Here is a 22,604-nt window from a genome sequence, read left to right as displayed (position 1 = left end):
TGTGGTAATCTGTCAATTCAAGATGTCTTTCAGGACAGACCCAGGGATAACCACCTCAGTTTAGAGTCTCTGGCCCTGTGAGAGTTCAAACACCAAAGAGATGACAAATTTTCCTGTGTCTTTGTTGTTATTTTCTTCATTCAGCCTCCTAGTCCATACAAAGGGTTTCACTGTACATAGCATTTCCAAGGTGTAAGAGGGCCATTCACCAATACTTTATATTGCGATGTTCCTTGCGGGTATTGCGATGGCCCATCTGATATTGATAGTTCTTCTGGACAGGCGGGAGAAAACCCTCTTCCCATCTGAGTGCACAAGTTTAGAGCAAACATTTTCAAACCGATAAAGCAAAACTTACATATTTCCTTATAGGATGGAATACAGACATTACAAATAAGATTAATGCGTGCAGCAACTTAAAAACATTCTATAGAGTTGAAACACAAAATGCATTCTTATAAGACTAATACCTATTCCAAGTAACACTAACACATAAGTGGACTAGTTTGGTCTCTATCTATAAGTTAGTCAGTTTATAGCTAATGCCTGCAGCCTTGACAAGAGCAGGCATCTGGCCTGCCAGCATCACAGACAATTACAAAACAAAACATTCTGCTGCACAAGCTTTCCCCCCAGGGTGAGGATGAGAGAACAAACATTTGACATGTTGCTTGAGCACTTTCCAGCAGTGCATTAGATACTAAGGTGATAAGCACGGGATACGAATGTATACAGAAGAGAACCAAATATGCCCATTACCCCTTTCCTCCTGGTTCTTGTGCTCCTTAGAAGAAGGGCCAGACAAATCGGAGGAGAAGCAGACCAGAAAATTCAAAGGGAAAGTGGAAGAGAAAGGCCCTTGTGATAGGGTGTCCGACCACACAGGACTGGAAGGGGTTCAGGTGACCAGGTAGGCCTATTAACTGCTCAAGCTGCACCTGGATGAGAAGCCAGGGAGGGCTGGGACCTAACTGCTGATGGCACCCAGCTGAGGAGGAAGAGGCAGGGCCTATAAAACCAGGAAGCTGGCAATAGACGGGGCAGCAGTCACTTGCTGGGAAGAGGGTTTGGAGCTGGTTTACCCATAGAAAGGGAGGGAACCACAAATTGTAGGAAGCAGCCCAGGGAAGGAGCAGTGAGGACTGAGACAGTAAAGCCCAGAATTGCTGGTTGAGAGTCCTGGCCTGGAACCCCGAATAGTGGGCAGCCCTGGGTTCCCCTACTGAACTTGCAGTGCTGAAGAAGATTGTCTGAGACTGTGCAGGAGGACTTTGGGTAAACCCCCCAGAAGGGAACCACATAGTGACCCAGCCAAAGGGCTGAGTCACCAGAGGAGACTTTGGTTCCTGAGCAAGAGGGGCTTCAGGGCGAGATGACAGAAGAGACATGACTGGGGGGAGGCATGCACAGCTAATCCCCAAAACAGCAAGGAGAAGGCACCACCAGCAGTGAGTGAAGCTGGTGACAGGCCTATTTAAAGATGCTAAAGGGAGGCCCTGGCTGCTTGAATACAGCCTACTAAGTGACACCTTTAAACCTCCAAGACAGGTGGCCACAGCTGTGGAGAATCACATAGTCCTCAAATTGTACATTGTGTACCTAAGGGGGGGCTTCCTCGAATGGGAAAAGTGTCTGACAAGTTCTTGCTCCTGTTGCCAAATCTTGGAACTAACACCCTCTCACTTCCGAATGCCTCTCTTAGGCGCTACTTAAACCAGTATTCTGCTTAGGTATGCCCCACCAATCTCCATTCCCACTAGAGCTGACTACCAAGCCAGGGGCTATTAATCATCCCAAAAGAGGCAGCTGTAGAATTTATACCATGTATATAGCATATGGTGGTGAAAAGGTCTCATCTCTGAGTCCAGCTGAAACACGGTGTGTTTGGGTCACAGCATCCAGGAACCTGAAGCTCTGGTTTCCTCTCAATTGTTTGCCACTGAATGTGATAACTTGCAAGAGTCTCCCCAAAACACACCAGATCACCACTGAATATGGTGACTAGACTCCATTCAAGATCAGTGGGGGGTGGGCTGTCCAGACAATTGGACAGAAGCCATTACATCAAAGTGATTTTCTCTGTGGCATCTGCTAGTGCAGGGGTTGGCAACGTTCGGCACGCGGCTCGCCAGGGTAAACACCCTGGCGGGCCTGGCCAGTTTTATTTACCTGCTGACGCAGCAGGTTCGGCTGATCACGGCCCCCACTGGCCGCGGTTCGCCGTCCCGGGCCAATGGGGGCGGCGAGAAGCAGCGCAGGCGAGGGATCTGCTGGCCGCGGCTTCTCGCCGCCCCCATTGGCCCGGGACGCGCCCCCAGTGGCAGCCACGATCAGCCGAACCTGCTGCGTCAGCAGGTAAATAAACTGGCCCGGCCCGCCAGGGTGCTTACCCTGGTGAGCCGCGTGCCAAACGTTGCCGACCCCTGTGCTAGTGCTTTACTTCTGCTCATTGGAAGTAATGACTGCAGCACACTGTAAGATAGAACTGATCCAAACCCAGCTGCAAAGTCCAAACCCAGATCTGAATATCCTCAAAATCTGGGGGTGTTTAGATGTAGCATTTTAGCCTGGACTCCTCTCTAACCAAAATTACTTTTACAAAAGCGAACAATATGGGACTGGTGGAAATCATGTGTGTCTAGGAATATGCTATGTGCCCAAAGAACCTTACAGTATGAAATACAATTGATTGCACTAATATATCACCTTTCACCTGAAAATCACAAAGCCCTTCACACACAGTAGTCTCACAACAACATGAAGTAGGTCACTTTGAGACATTACCCCCATTTTGCAGATGGGGAAAGGAAGGTGAAGCAAAAGCCCCACAGTGAATTAGTGGCAAAGCCAGGAAGAGGGCCCAGATATCAGTGGCAATAAGATCTGGTGAAAGACATTTGTATGGTGAAGGAATTACTAACTTAATCAAACACATGCATCTGTTTCACTAGCAGGATTATGGATCACTGCATTTTCCTATTGCTCTTTAAGTACTAATAAAACACAAAGTGTTTATTGTGTTTGAGCAAGGACTTCCTCCCTTTGGACCCATCTTCTCCTCCCACCTAGCTAGGAAGTCATGGAGAAGAATGTCATATCCTAAAAGAATCCATGTGACAGTGCCCTGTGAAGTGAGCAAAGAAGTATCATTCATTTATTAGTAGTATGATTCATTATGGGTCTGATTCTGCCACCCTCACTCATGTTGAGTAGAACCTTATCCTCCAAGAGGCTCAGTGGCTTCAGTGGAACTCCTCGGAAAGTAAAAGCACCACTCAGCATGAGTAAGGATAGTAGAATCCGGCCCTTGTTTACGGAGAATGACATTCATCCCTGCATACAAGTACTATTCATCACTGAATCCAGGGCCGGCGCCAGCATTTCTGCCGCCCCAAGCAAAAAAAAAGCCGCAATCGGCGGCGGCAGTTCAGCGGCAGGTCCTTCTCTCCTAGAGGGAGTGAGGGACCTGCCGCCCCCGAATTACCACAGGTGCCGCCCCTCTCCCTTGGCCGCCCCAAGCACTTGCTTGTTAAGCTGGTGCCTGGAGCTGGCCCAGACTGAATCCATCAACATAGGATGTAAGTGGTGCACAGACCTTGACCTGGCTTTCTGCATAGAGGTGAATTTCACCTACACTGCTCAAAAAGGTGTACAAGTATTTTACATAACTTCATTGCAAGGCTGCATACTAGGGTAATTCTGCAGGCTGTCAGGGAAGAGAGGCATTTATTCAAATATAGATATCTGCAGCAATTAGGACCTGATGGCCTGCAATTTCCTGGATCCCTTTTTTTCCTCCTTTTTATAAACAGATATGTCCTTTTGTAAAAGTTCCTCCTGACACTAGGTTCCTTTGTGTCACTTCCTCCTTCTATTACTAATGCATCTCTAATAGAGCAATTATTGTATTATGCAGAACTAGTGGTAAAACACATTAGTATATAACCTTAAAATGCCTCTATCAAATTGGAAATGTTTTTTAAAAAAATCAAGAAACTTTGAGATAAATCAAAACACCTGATATTTTGCAAGAGGCTTTTAGACTTTTCTTTAATGTTTTTAATGTTCCCTCAGTAATTAGTACCACAGATAATTTCCTCTCAGGGTTAATCTCTTATTTCACAATAAGTTGCTTGTGATATTTAGGGACTATGGCCGGACTGAATGTTATCATCATTCACGTCTTCCTTTTTTTAATCTATTTTCTACATTTATGCAGAATTAGCTTTGTTTAGTGCCATTATTCTGTCATCACTCTTTCATAATAAGGTTTTTATATGGCTTTAGAGATTCTTGCATAATGATTCCTCTATGTGTGTTAACTCCTACTGTTTATTTGTATTTATTTGATTTATACTTGTGCTGTTACTGTATTTTTAATTATAAAATAACTACAGGATTTTAAAAAACAACTTTTGGATTCAAACATTAAGCCTTCACATGACACAGCTGGGAACTAAGTTTAATAATGACATAGGAAACCAGCAATATGGCTGTTGATTTTTATGGTGATGATGAAAAAGCAGCAGGACAAATGCTACAATCTGCGTTCAGAAGACTTTATAGAGGTCACTCCAGAGAATACGCAGTCTTCCAAAAAAGTGGATTTGTGAATTAAAGAAGTCTTTGCCAGATATAGTATTTGTCAGAGTCCAAGTGGTCTCCGGGATCCATTAAGATTTCCAGGTGTACTTGTTAATAAAACCATAGACTCTGAGATAACAGCAGTCTCTAGGATGGGGCATTTTTCACAGCAAATGCAAGCATGTGGTAGTGGAAATAAACTAGCCATAATGAATAGAGATGATGCGGTCACTGCAAGGCCTACTCCTCTGTGCTCCTGCTCAGATGAGGCAAGGTAAAGGCACAACTATGCCTTTTGTCAATCAATATTATAATGGGGCTGGCCCAGTTTGTGGTTGATGGGGCAGCAGAGAACTATGTCAGTAGGGTAATACTCCCTTGCTACATTAATCTGCTTATCCTTTGCATGCTAGAGCAGTGACGCGGAGTAAGGAACATCCTAATAAAGTTCCACACCCATTCTTTTCAATTGCTGCGGTGCCCCTCCCTCTGCACTTACCTAGCCCAGTGTCATTGATGCTTTGTGGGACAACAAGGGCAATGCTTTGATTCAGTCAACACTAGCTGCTAAACTGTGTAACACTTCTCGAGGCAGAAGTAGTGGAGACAAATTGCTGCCAACTGTCAGCAACATGTCATTTTCCTAGTGTAGACAGACCCTGAGAATGACTAGTATAATTTTCCTGTCCAACCTGAGTGAGGAAAAAAAACAACAAAAACAAAATCATCAATACATAAAAGGCATTACCATCTCGTGGCCTGAAAACTAAGTCTCATTGACTTTAAGGTCAGAAGGGACCATCATGATCGTCTAGTCTGATCTCCTGTACTTTACAGGCCACAGAACCTCATGTACTCCTGAACTAGGCCCCTAACCTTTCCACATCATAATGAAGAATAAATTCTATTTTGAAATTGTTAATGATCTAATTTGTTAGGACTAGTAATACAGGAAGGGACAATATCTACCTATGTTGTTTCATCTAGATTTTGGCAGTGTCCCTTTAAAAATCAAAACCCGTCTCCCTTAAAAGGAAGCCAAGTTGTGGAAGGGTCTGATTTGGACACTTAGCTTTGAGACCACACTATAACAAGGCCTTTAAAAAAAAATCTGTGACTCATGCACGAGATATACAGCAACAGAAAGTGGATTCCTCCACGTAAAAGGAAAAAGGATTTTTTTTCCCCAGCCATGGATATGCCAGATTGGCTACTCACAATAAGCACATTTGACCTCAGCCTGAGCATGTCTGGTCAGCTGGCATTTTATTAGCCCCGTGTAAGTGAATGAGATCATCACCGAGCTTACACTGTGGGTAAATGTGACAGGAGTTAAACTTAGAAACGCCAGCTTGCTGTCCTAGTTGACATGCCTCCAGGATGAGATCTCTGGATCGTGTGGTTCCAGGGGAACAGCAAAGTAAGAAATGGAAGCCAGAAGCCAGGTGAAGAAGCCACACCCCCTGGCCTGCTAGCCTCACCCTCTGCAGCAGCACTGCACTGTTTCTGCATTTAAGGCCTTCTGTGCCCACAGGAAATTGAGGGACAGCATTGGCCCAATATATACAGACTTAAAAAGGCAATGAGCACAACATCAATTTACATGCTCTGATTGAATTCAGAGTTCTCTGGGCTGAGGATTTACACATGCTCCTATAAGATGTGTGGGTACCTGACGAGGGAACAGAAGCTGAACTGTGCATCCGTCAGCTTCTGAGGAATCATTGCAAAAAGAGATGTCAGGTGTGTACTGGTCTTGGCCCACTCTATGGCAGCTATTGATAGTTTCTTCCTAGCCACAGTGTTGCAGGCCACAGTGGTCCACAATGTACTGCACTGTGAGAAGGAAAATGTGATCCTTGTGAAGAGAGGAAACTATTTGCAGATTCCAGAAGCCATCTATTATTCAGCTAATCAGGTCAAACAGCAAGGTAGGAACAATCAACATCTCTCTGCCCTAGCTCTGAGCAAACACGGTCTGGTCTGGTCTCAGAGAGGCAGGTCCATATTCTAGTGAAAACTTGGTAGTGGCTTTTGGCTAATGCTAGAAACTGGTCCCTGCCTGGGCAGAACTTACCATTTATATGGCGAGACCACCATGAGAGCAAAGTATTATTCTCTCCCATTTTGTCCGAGTCTGTTCCCACCTAGAATTATAAATGGGCATGTCCAGTGGGGGTAACAGCGTCCTGAACACTTTATCATGACAAGACCAGGGACAGTCCTGGCAGTTTCAGCTAGGGACACGGCCATCCCTTTTGCTCAGCCAAGCGCTGACAGCCTCCTTTTCAGATACCCACTCTCCAGAGCTTACACTTAAAGTTGCTTTCCACAGTGGGCGCCTTCACTACAACCTGCTCGGCAAAATTTTCCTTTTTAAAGCATGCGTCATGTTAATGCCTCTCTTCCACCAGCTGTCCTCAGAAAGCCTTTCCGTTACTGGGGAGACAAGCATCCTAAACCCATTTGAGGGGAGATTGTCCCAGACAAACGTAGATCAGGGCACGTGCATTCCTTATTTTCCATCTGAAGCACTGATGCTTACTCTTGGAACTTAGCTTGAGGCAAGGACACCCTCAAAACGCATGAGAACTCCCACAAAGGGGAATTCTACCCAAGAGATAAATCTTGGGAGGGTAGCTCTCCTCTCCCCAACCCCCTCTAGCAACTATCCCCATTTGGATATATGATGCTGGCTTCTGCCTGGAGGAGCAGGGTCAGTTAGTTCTTGTGACTTCAGCAGCTCAGCATTTTAATCACAGGAAAAGGTCAGGTGGATGGACCATTGCCCCTTTTCCCCTCCATCTGCAGTGTAGGAGGTGGGGGCATTCAGTATGCCAAACAAGCTGGAAATCTCTCTCTCATGTTTCCCAGGTTAATTGTGAAGGAGAGGAAGGGATATAGCTTTATCTTCATTATACTACTATGTAGTGAGGCGGTGTGGCGCCCCTCCGTCCCGCATAGGGCCGAACTTCCCCTAACCCCAACGTGGGCAGAGCCACCGGGTCCGGCGCCCGCCCCTCCGAGGTCACGGCCCCGACCCGGAAGTATAAAAGCCCGCCTGCAGAGCTCAGTGGAGCCCAGGCCCGCAGAGAGAGCAGATGTCCCGGGCCGAGCTCCCGCTTGGGAGACAGCCGCAGGCCGCGAGCCGCCTGCTACCCCACCGCGCCAGTCGAGCCTATCTCTCGCCAGGTACCCCGAGGAGGACTGGCCAAGCCTGCCCCGGTCCCGCTACCCTGAGGAGGAGCCAAGCCTGCCCCGTGCCAGCTACACCGAGGAGGACTGGCCAAGCCTGCCCCGTGCCAGCTACCCCAGTGGTGAGCTGCCGGACCTGCCCCCAAGTCCCGCACCAGAGGAACCGATGCTGCTGGACTGGCCCGAACCCGGCGTCGCCAACGAGGTAGGCCCTGAGGGGGAACACGGAAGTACCCGAGGGTAGCTGACCCCGGTCAGGCTGCAGAGACATGTGAGCCGATGTCAGTGTGTTTCGGCCAGGACACCCCACTGACCAGCAGCGACACTAACCGCTGCTAGGGCCCCGGGCTGGGACGCAGTGGAGTGGGTGGGCCTGCGTCCCCCCCTGCCACCTCTGCTCACGGGTGGCAGGCTTCCCCCTCACCCAACGCTCAGGTAGGAACCTGGGCCTTCCCCAAGTGTATTGTTGCTCAGCCCCTGCACCAAAGGGCCTGAGCTGTGACTGTTTGTGCCCCGCCCTGATCCAGGGCCTGGGTCTACTTTAAACAGTTGGTTGTTACTCAGCCCCTGAACCAAAGGGCCTGAGCTAGCTGAGTGTTTGCTCAGCCCTGCCTGAGGGCCTGAGCTCCCTGAACTGTAGGTCGCTCAGCCCCTGCATAAAGGGGCCTGAGCTGTGACTGTCTGTGCTGTAGTGAGTCGGTGTGGTGCGCCTCCGTCCCGGAGGGTAGATCCCCGGCACGAACCTACTACATACTACTACTGCTTTACCCTTCTAGAGTGAATTCTATGCAAAGATTTCAAAGCATTTTATCGAAATTGAGCCAATCTCACACATGCTTGGAGTGGGGCTGATAAAAGTTACTTAGCAATATGATTTAGGGTGACAGTCCAGATCCTTTTTATGAACTAAAGCTTCCAATCTCCCAGCAAGGTAGATGAGTGCCATCCCCATTCGTTGTCCAGAGGGGGAAGCGGAGGCACACAGGTTAAACAAGTTACAGCAGGATGAATAGAGAGACAAGGCAGGTGAGGTAATATCTTTTATTGGACCAACTTCTATCTCTGGCAGACCTGAGAACGAAGCCCAGGTCATCTGCCTCTCAGTCCCAGGCTTAAGCCACGAAAACAGCCTGGCCCTCATTGTTCCAAGGATGAGAAAAGAACAGCAAGCCTGGGTCCAGCAAAAAAAGGGTGGGGTGAGATTTACCTCCACTTACGATCAAATTTGCATTGGGCTCAGTTGAGAACCAGCATCAGTTCTGAAAACTGCATTGACAATTAATGGCTATGAAAGACCTCTCACGGTAACTGATTGCAGTAAAACACAGCACTAAAGCAGCCTCCATAGGGTTAGTGTTTCAGAAAAAAAACCCACACACATTTTGCTGTCAAAGTATCGTTCTGTTGGAAGGGGGGAACATATCAAGAGCAATTATTTCCCTGCAGGACCCTCCCATGTCAGGATTGCCCAATTTTTAAATGATATTCATCATAAAAGTTTTGCTACCACCATTAATTCCACTTCAACCTACAGCACCTCTTGAAAAGCCAAGCTGCATTCTTCCTAGAGAATAGTCTGTGATGATTAAAAACAGCCACATTGCTCTTCAAACCCCCTGAAGGATGATGGGTTAGCTTTGCCCTCTGAATTTCCTCTCAGGCAGATGCAATTCTATGAATCAATAGCAGGTCTGGAAATGAACAAGCCCATTCTCGGTTGTGCAGTTTGGCAGTGCCCTTGTGCAGGAGATTCTCCATTATGTCATTCATCCTCTGTCCTCTTTGGAAAACATGAAGGAGGAGTTAAATGCACCTTATTATAAAACCCAAGAACAAATCCTTGGCTTCCAAGGACACCTTAATTGCCATAAAAGATGGTGACTCTCTAATAGTAGTCCAGAGTAGAGGAATGTGGAGCTGCAGAGAACTAGGGTGACTAGTTTTCCCATATCTTAAGGGGCATCCTTCATTGCACTAGACCTTTATCATCAAAGCTATAGTTGGACGAACAAGGATTCCCTCCCCCCTTCCCCCATGCAAACGCTGCTCACGTACAGATGGGAAATAAGCCCATTCTGCAAAATTCAAACCTGGATCCAGACTTCCCCAAAGTTCTGGGTCATTTGATATTCTGGTTCAGCCCCTTGTAAAGATGAGTTCAGCCTCAAAGATCAGAAAAAAATATGGAGCCAAATTTCCCAAATGTTGAGTGTTTGGGTCCATGGTCTTGATTCAAGCTCATCTCCTGTAACTGTACTCTCCCACAGAATAAGTTTTGCACCTAATTTACACACACACATTTACCAGGGCTGCAGGCACAGTTAAACCATGTGTGCACAATTGCACTGATTGTGCGGGCAAATTAGTGTGTAATTGCCCAAGCAGTTGTGTGGCACATACCTCCCCCTTGCCATCCGCATTCACACCCTCTGGGATAGACTTGGTTTTCATGGCAAGAAGGCGATATAACTCAATCTTCTCTGCTTGAAATTCACATCCCCCCTCATCCCTCTCCACTGGAGGGAGTGATGTGTCTGTCATGCAAGATGGCTTTGGTCCATGGCTGGGAGCTTTGCTCCACAGTCCATCTGGCTCTTTCTGTAAACAGGTGCACATAGACTATCCATGAGACACACACTTATTAGGAGAAGAGGGATAGGCAGCAGGGAAATTTTTTGTCTCCTGCCCTGGTGAGAAGAATGCAGTCAGGGGGATAGAGTCTGGCACACTGCCCAGGTCCTAAGGCAACTCCTAGGCAAGTGAATACAGCACAGGGTTTTAGGCTGGGATTTTAAAAAGGAGCCTAAAGACTGTGAGGTCCCTTAACGCCACACACCAACACCTACACACAGAAGAAGGGATGTCTCTCCTCTAGGTCAGTGGTTCTCAAACTAGGGCCGCTGCTTGTTCAGGGAAAGCCCCTGGCGGGCTGGGCCAGTTTGTTTACCTGCCGCGTCCTCAGGTTCGCCGCTCCAGGCCAATGAGGGCTGCGGGAAGTGGCACAAGCCGAGGGATGTGCTGGTTGCCCTTCCTGCAGCCCCCATTGGCCTGGAGCAGAGAACCGTGGCCAGTGGAAGCCGCAATCGGCCGAACCTGCGGACCTGCCAGGTAAACAAAGCGGCCCGGCCCGCCAGGGGCTTTCCCTACACAAACGGCATTCCTAGTTTGAGAACCACTGCTTTAGGTTACAACAGTGAAACTCTGCTCAAGTCAGCAGGTTCCCCCCAGAGTTAGCTATGACCTGCTAACAGTTTTAAAACATGGCTGCCTTTGTTTGCACTAAGTGGTGTTTAACAATTAACACTTGTCTGTTAACATTTTCTAACACTGCCCATATCCCCAATGTAGACAAAGCCAATGGGTCTGGACCAGAGTAAATGACAGGGGAGTCTAACTAAAGAGTCATTAAAAATGCCAACAAAATATTGCCAAACAAACCAAATAAGATCACATTATATATAAATGGAGGCAAGATAGGTCTACACAGTCACGTATTGTTTTGTATGGTGTTTTATCTATCCTAAGATGCTTCACAGAGTTAAACAATAAGTAATGTCTGTGGGGAAGAGAAAATACGAAGCAGAGGGAAGGGATAAATTAGATGTTTTCAGATGACAAATGACAATGGAGCTGATGTGATGGATAAATACATATATTTATACAGGGCGCCTACATATAAATATGCATTACTGTTCTATGCTTCCAGGCCGATTTCATGTGCATTTTTAATACTATATACTGGTTGAAAAGTGAAGCACTGAAAAGTTCGGCAGTGCTAGAATTAAGGTTGTCCATGCAACTTTAATTCAGCCCCCTTGTGTATCTGCATTATGATACATTCTTTTCCACAGGACTCCTGCCTCATTCCATGCACAGCATGGATGGTGCTCAGTGAATGAGTAAGCTCTTCAATATTTCATTTTTTCCTCATTGTTCACTGTGTGCCCCATGCAGTATTCATTGTACAACATCCAAACCTGGCACTCAATACAGGGATTATTAATTTACTCCTGGGCTTCTCAATGGTGCTTTCCCGGTAATATCTTAGATCTTTACAAACAATAATGAACTGATCTCACAACACCTGTGTGAGTTAAGATGCTATCATTATCCCCATTTTACATGTGGGGAACTAAGACACAGAGACTAGAGCCAAAAGTGTCAGATAATTTGGGGTGACCAATTCAAGAAGCGTAGGGCCTAATTTTTCAGAGAATTTAGCATGTGAAGAGCACAGCTCCCACTGACCTCAGCTGCAGTTGTGTACTCTCAGGAGGTCTGCAAATCAAACTGCAGGCGGCTCAGGTTACACAACCAGAAGATGTGGAATGCACCATTAGTGACCACGGGTGAAAAGTCTGATATAATTGACTTGCCCTGCATCTCATAGGAACTCCATGGCAGAGGAAAGGACAGACTAATTCTACAGGGCAGCATTCAGCTACCTTAACCACAAGACCGTCCTCTCTCTTCTTGCAATCCACTGCCCCCTTGACAACACACCTTCCCTCTTCTGCAACAAATGAGACAGGGGGCCTTTTAACCATACAGTCCTGATTCATTCCCAAAGCACAGTCCGTCCTGTGCACTGAATGAGGAAGGGGTCCTGTGGAAAAAAAATGTATTTGATCACATAATTGAAGACTGTATTATAATGCTTATGCACAAGGGGGGCTGAATTAAGGTTGCATGGGCAACCTTAATTATAGCATTCTGTAACTTTTGAGTGCTTGACTTTTCAAGTTTAACATTCTTTTAAGGTAGTTGGGTTTTTAAACATAAATTTTCTTAAATAAGTGTTTAAAAAATGCAGAAATTGAACAAACAAACAAACAAAAAATTGTCTCCTGCCCTGGTGAGAAGAATGCAGTTAGGGGGATAGAGTCTGGCACATTGCCCAGGTCCTAAGGAAGCTCCTAGGCAAGTGAATACAGCACATGGAACAATATTGACCCTATGTCACCCCTCACCACACATACCCATCATCAGCAGGATTGGGAATCTTTAAACCCACAACACAGTTTTTAACCACTCAAGCTAATGGAGTTACTGGTAGCAGTAGAAGATTATCTCCTCCTACATGGCCCTGCCACTATAAAGGGGATGGAGCTATATAGTTTGCCAGTGGGTTTCACACCTATTTCCTACACAGCAAAAGAACATCAAAACTCAGGAATAAATAGTTTAATTCTGAGGTTTTACAGAACTATTCTCTAGAACAGTGTTTCCCAAACTTGGGACGTCACTTGTGTAGGGAAAGCCCCTGGTTTGTTTACCTGCCGCGTCCGCAAGTTCGGCCGATCGCAGCTCCCACTGGCCGCGGTTCGCTGCTCCAGGCCAATGTGGGCTGCGGGAAGCGGCGGCCAGCAAATCCCTTGTCCCGCACTGCTACACAAGCGGCGTCCCAAGTTTGGGAAACACTGCTCTAGAAGTTACAAACCCTTCTATCTGTTGCCACCTCCTCCCTCATCCAACTTCTTCTTGTCCCCGTCTCCTCCTGCTGAGTTCCTGCCTCTGTCCAGTCCCCTTCTGCTTCCTCCCACCCCAGGCTCCTGTTCATCCCTCTGCCCCCCAACTGCCTGATTCCTGCCCCACCCCCGCAGATTCTGCAACCCTGTCTCCTGCTCCTCAAACCCATCTGCTACTCATCTCTACTCTCCCGCTCATCCTGCCCCCTCTGTCCTGTTGATCTTCTGCCTCCTCTGCTTCTGTCCATCACCACCATCCCTGCCCCCTTAGACACCTATCCTTCCTCCTTCCCTCCGAGCTCCTGTCCAGTCCCTCCACCTGGCAGGTTTCCCCCACACACACACCATTCCTCACCACTCAGCATTGGAGTCTCTCACACGCCCTGGATTTCCTGCCAGTATTGAATATTGACAGGTAAACAGGAGAGAATCTCTCTGTTCTTCAGTTCTGGTAGCTGGTGCCACAGCGACTGGCAGCAGCTGAGAGAAGCAATTGCAGGGAAAGTCCTGCTCAGCCCTGAGGTGGCACAGAATCAGTTGCTCAGCCCAGTTTTAGGTTTTTTTGCCATGATCCAACTCCAGGTGGACTTCACACCACTAGGGTCCTGCACCCTAGGCACTGGGGTCAGAGGGAATCCTCCACCAATCCAATATCAGACATTTCCAGAGGATCTGGGAAGGATCTGACATTAACATAGGACTACAAGTGAGGCCAGCTGGGTGTATGGAGTGAAGTTCTGGCCTACTGAAGTCAATGGGAGTTAATAGACCAAACCTTTCTCCTGCAGAGTCTAGTGTTCCATATTGGGTAGCAGGAGCTGCAGGTCTGAGTACCTGTTCTCAGGGCCTTGTTCTGCAGACTGGCAGGAATGTGGGGCTGCTGCCAGCACTCTCTGCCTCAACAAGAGATGGAGAGTCTTTGTTAGCAGCCCCTATAGTTGAATAAGGAGTTGTATTGAATTACAGGCTCCATAAAGTCCGACCCAGTCCTCCTTTGATAGCGGAGGAGATGGCAACTGAGACCAGGACTTGTGCCCTTGAAGGCTGAGATGACTGATTAAAATGGAGAATGGCCTCAGACCTGTTTGGGAGAAATAATTTCTCTTCCCCCCTCAATTAAAATATGAAGTGAATGTTTGTGATTAGAGAAACATAGAAATTAGCAAATTAAAACACTTATAGGAGCACCCATTCTTTCCCAATTCCTGTCAGCCTATTCTCAGGTGCTCCATCCGGTCTAATGTTAAATGCTCTGATGCTGGGGGATTGCTTTGGAGGAATGGAAAGGCTGCTCCCCACTTTAGGTGCAACAAGCTGGGAAATATTCAGGGCCCAAGCTTGCAAATCTGCACAATAAATGGCATCTGCTTTTGAGATGTGCTTTTCCTTTCCTCTGAGGATGCTTGAATGCATCCTGCCTGAGAGGCCTGGCTCTCTTCCCAAACACATAGATCAGTGGTGGGCAACCCGCAGCCCAGCAGGGTAATCTGATTGTGGGCTGTAAGACATTTTGTTGACGTTGACCGTCCGCAGGCACGGCCCTTCGCAGCTCCCAGTGGCCGCGGTACACCGTTCCCAGCCACTGGGAGCTGCGGGAGGCCATGCCTGCGGATGGTCAATGTCAGCAAAATGTCTCACGGCACACAATCAGATTACCCTGCTGGGCCGCATGTGGCCCGTTGGCCGCAGGTTGCCCACCACTGACACAGATCCAAACCCTGAGCTCCTGCAGTTTCCACTGAAGATAGCAGGAGTTGCAGTTGCTCAGGTCTTCTCAGGACTTAGCCCATATTTTGTACAAACCCCAGCAATCCCCATGCTTTTCCAACTGGATAAATGCAAGGAGAATACAACGGAGACAAAAGTATTCTGCAAATACATTGATATTCTTTGTCACTAAAGCAACAAAGATCTTCCCACTTGATTTAAGGAAAACAATAGAATTGGCTGGTCAGCCTGCCAGCAAAGCAGCTCTAAAAAGCCTGGCCCAAAGGAGTAGGGAGGTTCAAGTGTGCAGTTAGTGGATCCTGTATCTGTTTCCTGGTGGGCATCAGTGTCATTTAGACAGGAATCCATCCACCTTGACACGTGTCCCACTGATATGTAAAATGTTCACTCCTTTCCTTTTTAAGTGTGGGAGTCATGAACCTTGCGATCCAACACAGTGGAAGAGCATTCAAGCCCAGAGATCTGCCAACAGCCCCAGCAAGTGCCAGCTGAGCAGAAACTGTGCACAGGGGCTGCAGCCTTGGGAGGCACGTGAGCACAGTTCCCATCTGGTCTGAGAGTGGGCAGGCAATCTGGGACACCTCATATGACATCCTGAACTGTAACCTAAGCAGAGTCTCGCTGCTGGGCCTAGGGAAGAGACTGGAAAGGAGGCATCACTTCCTTTCTTGGATAACTGGACTATAAGAAGGGGAGAGGAGAAGGGGCATGGCATGGGACTGTCACAGCCTTGAAGACGGAAGCAGAACCATTTACTGCCCCAGTCATTTCTCCATAGCAACTCCCCAGTCCCGAAACCTCTATAAACCCCATGAGGTTCAACGGTTAGAGACACTGAGATACTTCCCTAATTGCACTGAGGCAACTTTCTGAAGACCCCAGTGTAAGCACACATCCTCACCTCTAATGCACCCCATTGTGTCCAGATGCAGCACTGCTGGGGACTTAGCCTGTCACATCTTCACAGGTGGCCACTTCCTTGGCTCCACAATGACCAGTCCTTGGCTCCACAATGACCAGTCCCAGTCAGTGTCTTCTCCCAACTCCTTCTCTGGTTCTTCTGTATCACCACCCTGGCCAGCCAAGTCACATAGCAGTTCACTCCCTTTTTGGGGTATCTAAAGGTCCAACTTAAAGTTCACAAGCCACATCCAAACATATAGTTCCTCAGCCCCTCAGGCTTGACTGAAATCCTCTGCTTCCTGGCCCCTGCAGACATTCTCTTGAACTGCTTCTTCCCCAGCCGGATTCCCCCACTGCTTCCCTTCACCTAGGACTCCAGCAGTTTCTCTCTGAGGAATCTCCCAGCTCCTTGTAGGCCTTAAGTCAAGACTCCCCCACAAGAGCCTACTCTGCTCCCTGTGAGTACCTCAGCCTGACTTCCTCAGACTCTTTCTAAAGAGAAACACCACCACCCCCTTCTTCTCTCCAGTTCTATTCAAGTAGTGCTTCCCTGCTTCACCACTGCAGTTGGAGTCAGTCTTTCTAATTAAGCCCCATTATACCCCGCTGGGGTGACTATTTAGCCCTTTTGTTGCCAGCTCATCAGTGAGGCTGAAGGGTTGCTGCCAAGTCATGGGCAAGGCTGAGCCCAGCTTGCCACAAAGGGCAATGGAGTCTGGGGCAGTGTCAGATGAAGAGAGGGTTCCCTCAGGCTGGGGGTAAGGATGTCTTTGGCCAGTACCAGATGCAGAAAGAGCTCCCTTCACTGGGGAGAGAGAGCGGTAGGGCTCCCTCATTCCAGCTGAACCAAATAGAACCTGTGTCAGTGTGGGAAGGTGAGAGGGTTCCTTCCATCTGGGATTAATAAAGTCAGGAGCTGGTATTGGAAGGGGAAAAGGCTCCCAGGATCTGCAATTAATGAAGTCTGCCCTAGTGCTAGACAGTGGAAAGCGCCCAAATTCTTGGTATAAACATGTTTGTGAAAAAGGCAGTTTTATGGTATAAAACAACCAGAACAAGACACAGTGACTAAAACCTTCTGCAGAACCACTTGCTGTACATAACAAGCAATGTTTTTAGTGCCCACTAAAAGAACAGGAACAGATATTGACAATTCAGCAAGATACAAAAACAAAGAGACTAGTGTGTGGAGCTGTTGTAGAAAATAACTAAGTGCAGAGAGATACCATCAAGAAATGCAAACATCAACACAAGACATCATTTCTCAGCTGAGTGCTGCCAAAGCACAGCAAATATTTACAGCTATTTTAAGTTCCAGCAATGGTCTTTTTATCACTGGATTCTTGGAGCAGCGCTCGGTGATGGCATCATTGAGTTACACTGGGGAACATTCCTGGGAGAAAATCAGAATGCGCGGGTATTGCAATGCTTATCATCAACTTACTAGGGTTGTCTTACAGAATGAAATCACAGAATCATGGAAATGTAGGGCTGCAAGGGACCTTGAGAGGTCATCTTGTCTTGCTCTTGCTCCCTGCACTGAGGCAGGGAACAAGTGTAGCTAGACCATCCCAGAGAGGTGTTTGTCTAACCTGGGATCGGCAACCTTTGGCACGCAGCCCGTCAGGGAAAGCCCCTGGCGGGCTGGGCTGGTTTGTTTACCTGCAGCATCCACAGGTTTGGCTGATCACAGCTCCCACTGGCTGCGGTTTGCCGTCCCAGGCCAATGGGGACTGCGAGAAGCGCCGGCCAGCACATTCCTTGGCCCACGATGCTTCCCGCAGCCCCCATTGGCCTGGAGCGGTGAACCGCGGCCAGTGGGAGCCGCGATCAACTGAACTTGAGGACGCAGCAGGTAAACAAACCAGCCCAGCCTGCCAGGGGCTTTCCCTGGCGGGCTGCGTGCCAAAGGTTGCCGATCCCTGGTCTAACCTATTCTTAAAAACCTCTAATGATGGGGATCCCACAACTTCATTTGGAAGCCTCTTCCAGTGCTAATATATCCTTATAGTTAGAAAGTCTTGTCCTATCTTCAGTGGACATGGAGAACAGTTGATCACCATCCTCTTTATAACAGCCCTTAACATATTTGAACATTTATCAGTTTCCCCCTCAGTCTTCTTTTCTCAACACTAAACATGCCCAGTTTCTTTAACCTTTCCTCATAGGTCGGGTTTTCTATACGTTTGATCATTTTTGTTACTCTCCTGTGGACTCTCCAGTTTGTCCATATCTTTCTTAAAGTGTGGCATCCAGAACTGGACACAGTACTGCAGCTGAGGCCGCACCAGAGCCAAGCAGAGTAGGACAATTACCTCACGTCTCTTACATACAATACTTCTGTTAATACACCCCAGAATGATAGAAGCCTTTTTAGCAAATGCATCACATTGTTGACTCATATTCCATTTATGATCCACTATCGGCCTGAGATCCTTTTCAGCAATATTACTGCATAGCCAGTTATTCCCCATTTTGTAACTCTGACTTTAATTTTTCCTTCCTAAATGAAGTACTTTGCACTTGTCTTTATTAACTTTCATCTTGTTCATTTCAGACCAATTCTCCAGTTTATCAAGATCTCTTTGCATTCTAATCCTGTCCTTCAAAGTGCTTGCAACCCCTCCCAGCTTGGGGTCATCCACATGTTTTATAAACATAATCTCCACTCCCTTACCCAAGTCATTAATGAAAATATTGAATAGTACCCGACCACGACAGACCCCTGTGGGATCCATTCGATACACCTTCCCATTTTGACAGGGAACCCTGGATGACTACTCTTTGAGTACAGTATTTCAACCAATTGCGCATCCACCTTATAGTAATTTCATCTAGACCACATCACTTTTTTGCTTATAAGAATAGCATGTAGGACTGTATCAAAAGCCTTACTAAAAATCAAGATACATCATGTTTGCAGCTTCCCCCATCCCCTAGGCCAGCAAACCTGTCAAAGAAGGAAATTAGGTTGGTTTGGCACGCTTTGTTCTTGACGAACCCATATTGGCTATTACTTATATAACCCTTTTGTCCTCTAAGTGCTTACAGATTAATTCCTGAATAATTTGTTCCAATATCTGCCCAGGTACTGAAGTTAGGCTGAGTGGTTTATAATTTCCCAGGTCCTCTTTTTCCCACTTTTAAAGATAGGTACAAAGTTTACCCTTCTGTACTCCTCTCGTCCTCATCTGTCCTCCATGAGGTCTCAAAGATAATTGCTAATGGTTCCAATATTGCTTCAGTGGGTTCCTAAAGTGAATTTTATCAGCCTTGCAAAATTAAAAACATATAGCTTATCTAAATATTCTTTTAACTGTTTCTTCTCTATTATGGCTTGTGCTCCTCCTCCCTTGTTGTTAATATTAATTGTGTTAAATATCTGGTCACAGTTTACCTTTTTAATGAAGACTGAAGCAAAGTAAGTATTAAACACCTCAGTCTTCTTAATGCTGTCTGTTAGCTCTTCTTTCCTGCTAAGTAGAGGATTTACACTTTCCTTCATCTTTCTCTTGTTCCTAATGTATTATAGAATCTCTTCTTATTGTCTTTTATGTCCCTTGCTCGGTGTAACTCATTTTGTGTCTTGGCCTTTTTGATGTGTCCTTACATGTTCGTCCTAATCTTTGGTACTCATCCTTAGCAATTTGTCCATGTTAACAATTTTTGTAAGATTCCTTTTTGGTTTTTATGTCCTTAAAGAGCTGCTGATGGAGCCATATTGGCCTCTTATTATTATTCCTACCTTTCCTTCACATTGGGATAGTTTGCTGTTGCACTTTTCATATTGTCTCTTTGAGAAACTGCCAGCTCTCCTGAACTCCATTTTTCCTTAGATTTTCTTCCCATGGGGCCTTACCTACCAGTTCTCTGAGTTTGTTAAAGCCTGTTTGTTGAAGTCGATTGTCCTTATTCTGCTGCTCTTATTTAGAATCATGAAGTCTATCGTTTAAGGATTGTTTTCACCCCAGTTGCCTTCCACCTTCGCAGTTGCAACCATTTTTTTGTTGTGAGTCAGAATCAAGTCTAAAATGGCTGCCCCCCGCCATTATTTCCTCCGCCCACCCCTAATGCCAAAATGATGAGTGACTGTAACAGTACTTTGGTTTTGTACGTGAGTTTAGTACTCTTGGAGCTAAGAACCAAAAGCACTGTTTGAGTTTGAGTTATTGTGGGCAGGTGCTGGGCTACTTTTCCATTCACACAGCTCTGCCATTCTCTTTAGTCCTGATCCACAGCCTCCTCTGCTATGCCAGTCCTGAGCCCACACCTAGCTCTGCCAGAGAACTTCAATGCTGACCTCTAGCAATACCTTTGTTTTTAATCCTGGACTCTCACTCACTTCACTTACACCCTTCAATCCTGAGAAGACATTGAGAATGTTAGGACAGTGTCCTTTAGAGAGAATCCCAATCAGAAGGGACATAAGAGCAGTACACAAAAGAGTGAATGCGATACGAAAAGTAAACTGGGTGCTTCTATTTACACTTCTTCATAATAAAAGAATGATGGGACATCTAATGGAATTAAAAGGCAGAAAAATGAGACAAGATTTTTTAAATACAATACATGATTAACCTGTGGAACTCTTTGCCTCAAGATAGCAAAATGAGACATAGATGTATTTAACCAAAATATTCATAGTTATACCATCTTGGATAACAAATGTCAACCCCAACCCTGCAGTGTAAATGGCAACCATTAGATGGTAGGGTTTTATACCCTCCTCTAAAGATGTGACTCTGCTCACTGTCAGAGAAATGATGCTGGAATAGATAAACCATTGGTCTGATCCCATAAGGAAATCCCCATGTTTTTAATACAGCACCCCTGCTATTCTAGTTCTGGGACTTGTCTTGGTGCGGGATTCTGACACATACAATTAACAATGGCAGTCTACTTCACAGGTTGCTATTGCCATCAAAGGTGTTGGGATGTGAGTGAAACAGACTGTTTATCTGCCTCTCATGCATGCTTATGGGGGGAGGGATAGCTCAGTGGTTTGAGCATTGGCCTGCTAAGCCCAGGGTTATGAGATCAATCCTTGAGGAGGCCACTTGGGGATCTGGGGCAAAGTCAGTACTTGGTCCTGCTAGTGAAGGCAGGGCGCTGGACTCAATGACCTTTCAAGGTCCCTTCCAGTTCTAGGAGATGGGATATCTCCATTTTTTATTATTATTATGTCTCTGGTTAGGCTGTGACTTGCTTCTACTCAGCTATATACTTTGGAAGTCAGGGAATCACAAAAAGATTTGGGTGCCTTGGAATTTTAAAAACTCTAAAAAACAATTTTTTGGCAGAATTTTGTCTAAATGAAGCACAAACTCCCACCTGCCCCAATGCCAAAATGTGGATGTTTTAGGTTCAATCACTGTACCTATACTGTGTTTGTGAAAAACACAGTCTCCCCTGGCCAGAGCATGCAACAGGAATGGCCATGGAGCACTCTGTCCACCCGGGTGGGAGATTTTATCATGCAAATGGCACAACATCACACAAATATGAGAGCACGGGGCTGTGAGGTCGAAGATGTGTGTGCGCCTCTTCCTCTGCATTAACCTCTGTTGAAAACTGAACCTTGGAGCCTGACCACAAATGCTAGAAAAAGACGCTCCAAGGTCTGCGGCTCCCTACAGTTGCAGGGAGCTGTTTGTGTGGGCACACACAGCTACTGATTGTCCTGGGTGAGGATCTCACAAAAACTCCCTCCCTCTGCTTTTTTGAGCTCTCTTCTATTAGGTACATGCAGATGACACCAAAGCCTGTCTGAAGAGCCTCTGCTGTCCTGTCCTTAGGAATTTGCACAGCCACTTCCTTAAGTAAGGAAGAGCACAGTCTGGACTTGCCCATCTCAGAAAGATCTGCTGTTGCCTTCCCAGCCTGACTCATAAGCTGATAGCACTGACAGGTCCCATTCATTGCAAACCAGGCTCTTTCTACCCCTGCTGCACCGCTGGCAGATCCAGGGTCTGAGACGCTGCACTCAAACTGGGCTCAGTGATTAATCACCAGAGTTAATCTCTGAATAGTGAAACTTCATTTTGTAAAAGCTTTCAGGAGGCGGGGAGGGAGATGCAGTGCAGGACTCCTGTTCTCTGATGCCTTTGAGACAAGCCAGCAGGGAGCTCATCAGCAACCTCAGCCCAGCAAGTCATTGCTTGTCGATTACAAAGGAAACCAGCCCAAGTGTCTGTCCCGTTAGCTCAAGCTCCTCTTACCTGGAGGCTGGAGAGAAGGAGCTGCAAGCCACTGGCTTCTTGTTCTGCCATGCTCATCCCCACTCACACTCTCTGCCTCTCAGCGGCAGACACAATGCAGCTGGAACACAGAGCTGCCAAATTGCCTTGCCGTGGCCCCCGTCCTGTTTAAGAAACGAAGATGCTAAACACAGATCCCAGAGACAGGCACGCTGCTACCATTAATAAATCACAGCAATGCAACTCTAGACCTCAGCGGGAGAGATAAATGTAGCCCCCACCCACCTCCAGACACGCACTGTGACGGGGAGATTAATTCCTAGATAAAGAATCCCAGGGATTAAGCAAAGGGCTCAGAAAAGGTCTGGGTGTTCGGTGTGTGGCAGGGGGAGTCGGGAGGGTGGCAATGACAACAAGAGAAAGGAGGAGAGAGCCACGAACCTCACAGGAGCCCGGCGAGAAGTGAGGGAGAGCTATAGCCCTGGCTGCCTGACAGACGTTCCCAGCTGATCAGTTCCAGAAGGCCCTA

The 22,604-nt window shown here is 46.9% G+C and overlaps 1 protein-coding gene across 1 annotated transcript in view; it reads right to left on the bottom strand.

Annotated features, from left to right (window-relative positions):
* AGBL1 (AGBL carboxypeptidase 1) overlaps positions 1–22,251 on the bottom strand; it is a 387,636-nt gene extending 365,385 nt beyond the window's left edge. Inside the window, exon 1 of the mRNA XM_054043152.1 lies at positions 22,097–22,251. Within this exon, the coding sequence (XP_053899127.1) occupies positions 22,097–22,153 (57 nt within the window). The 5' untranslated portion in view covers positions 22,154–22,251. The remainder of the gene's footprint in view (positions 1–22,096) is intronic.
* Between the last annotated feature and the right edge of the window lie 353 nt (positions 22,252–22,604).

Source organism: Malaclemys terrapin, chromosome 10 (assembly GCF_027887155.1).
Source record: "Malaclemys terrapin pileata isolate rMalTer1 chromosome 10, rMalTer1.hap1, whole genome shotgun sequence".
NCBI lineage: Eukaryota > Metazoa > Chordata > Testudines > Emydidae > Malaclemys > Malaclemys terrapin.
Note: the sequence above shows the minus strand (reverse complement) of the source record. Positions and strands in the feature narration are given on the sequence as shown.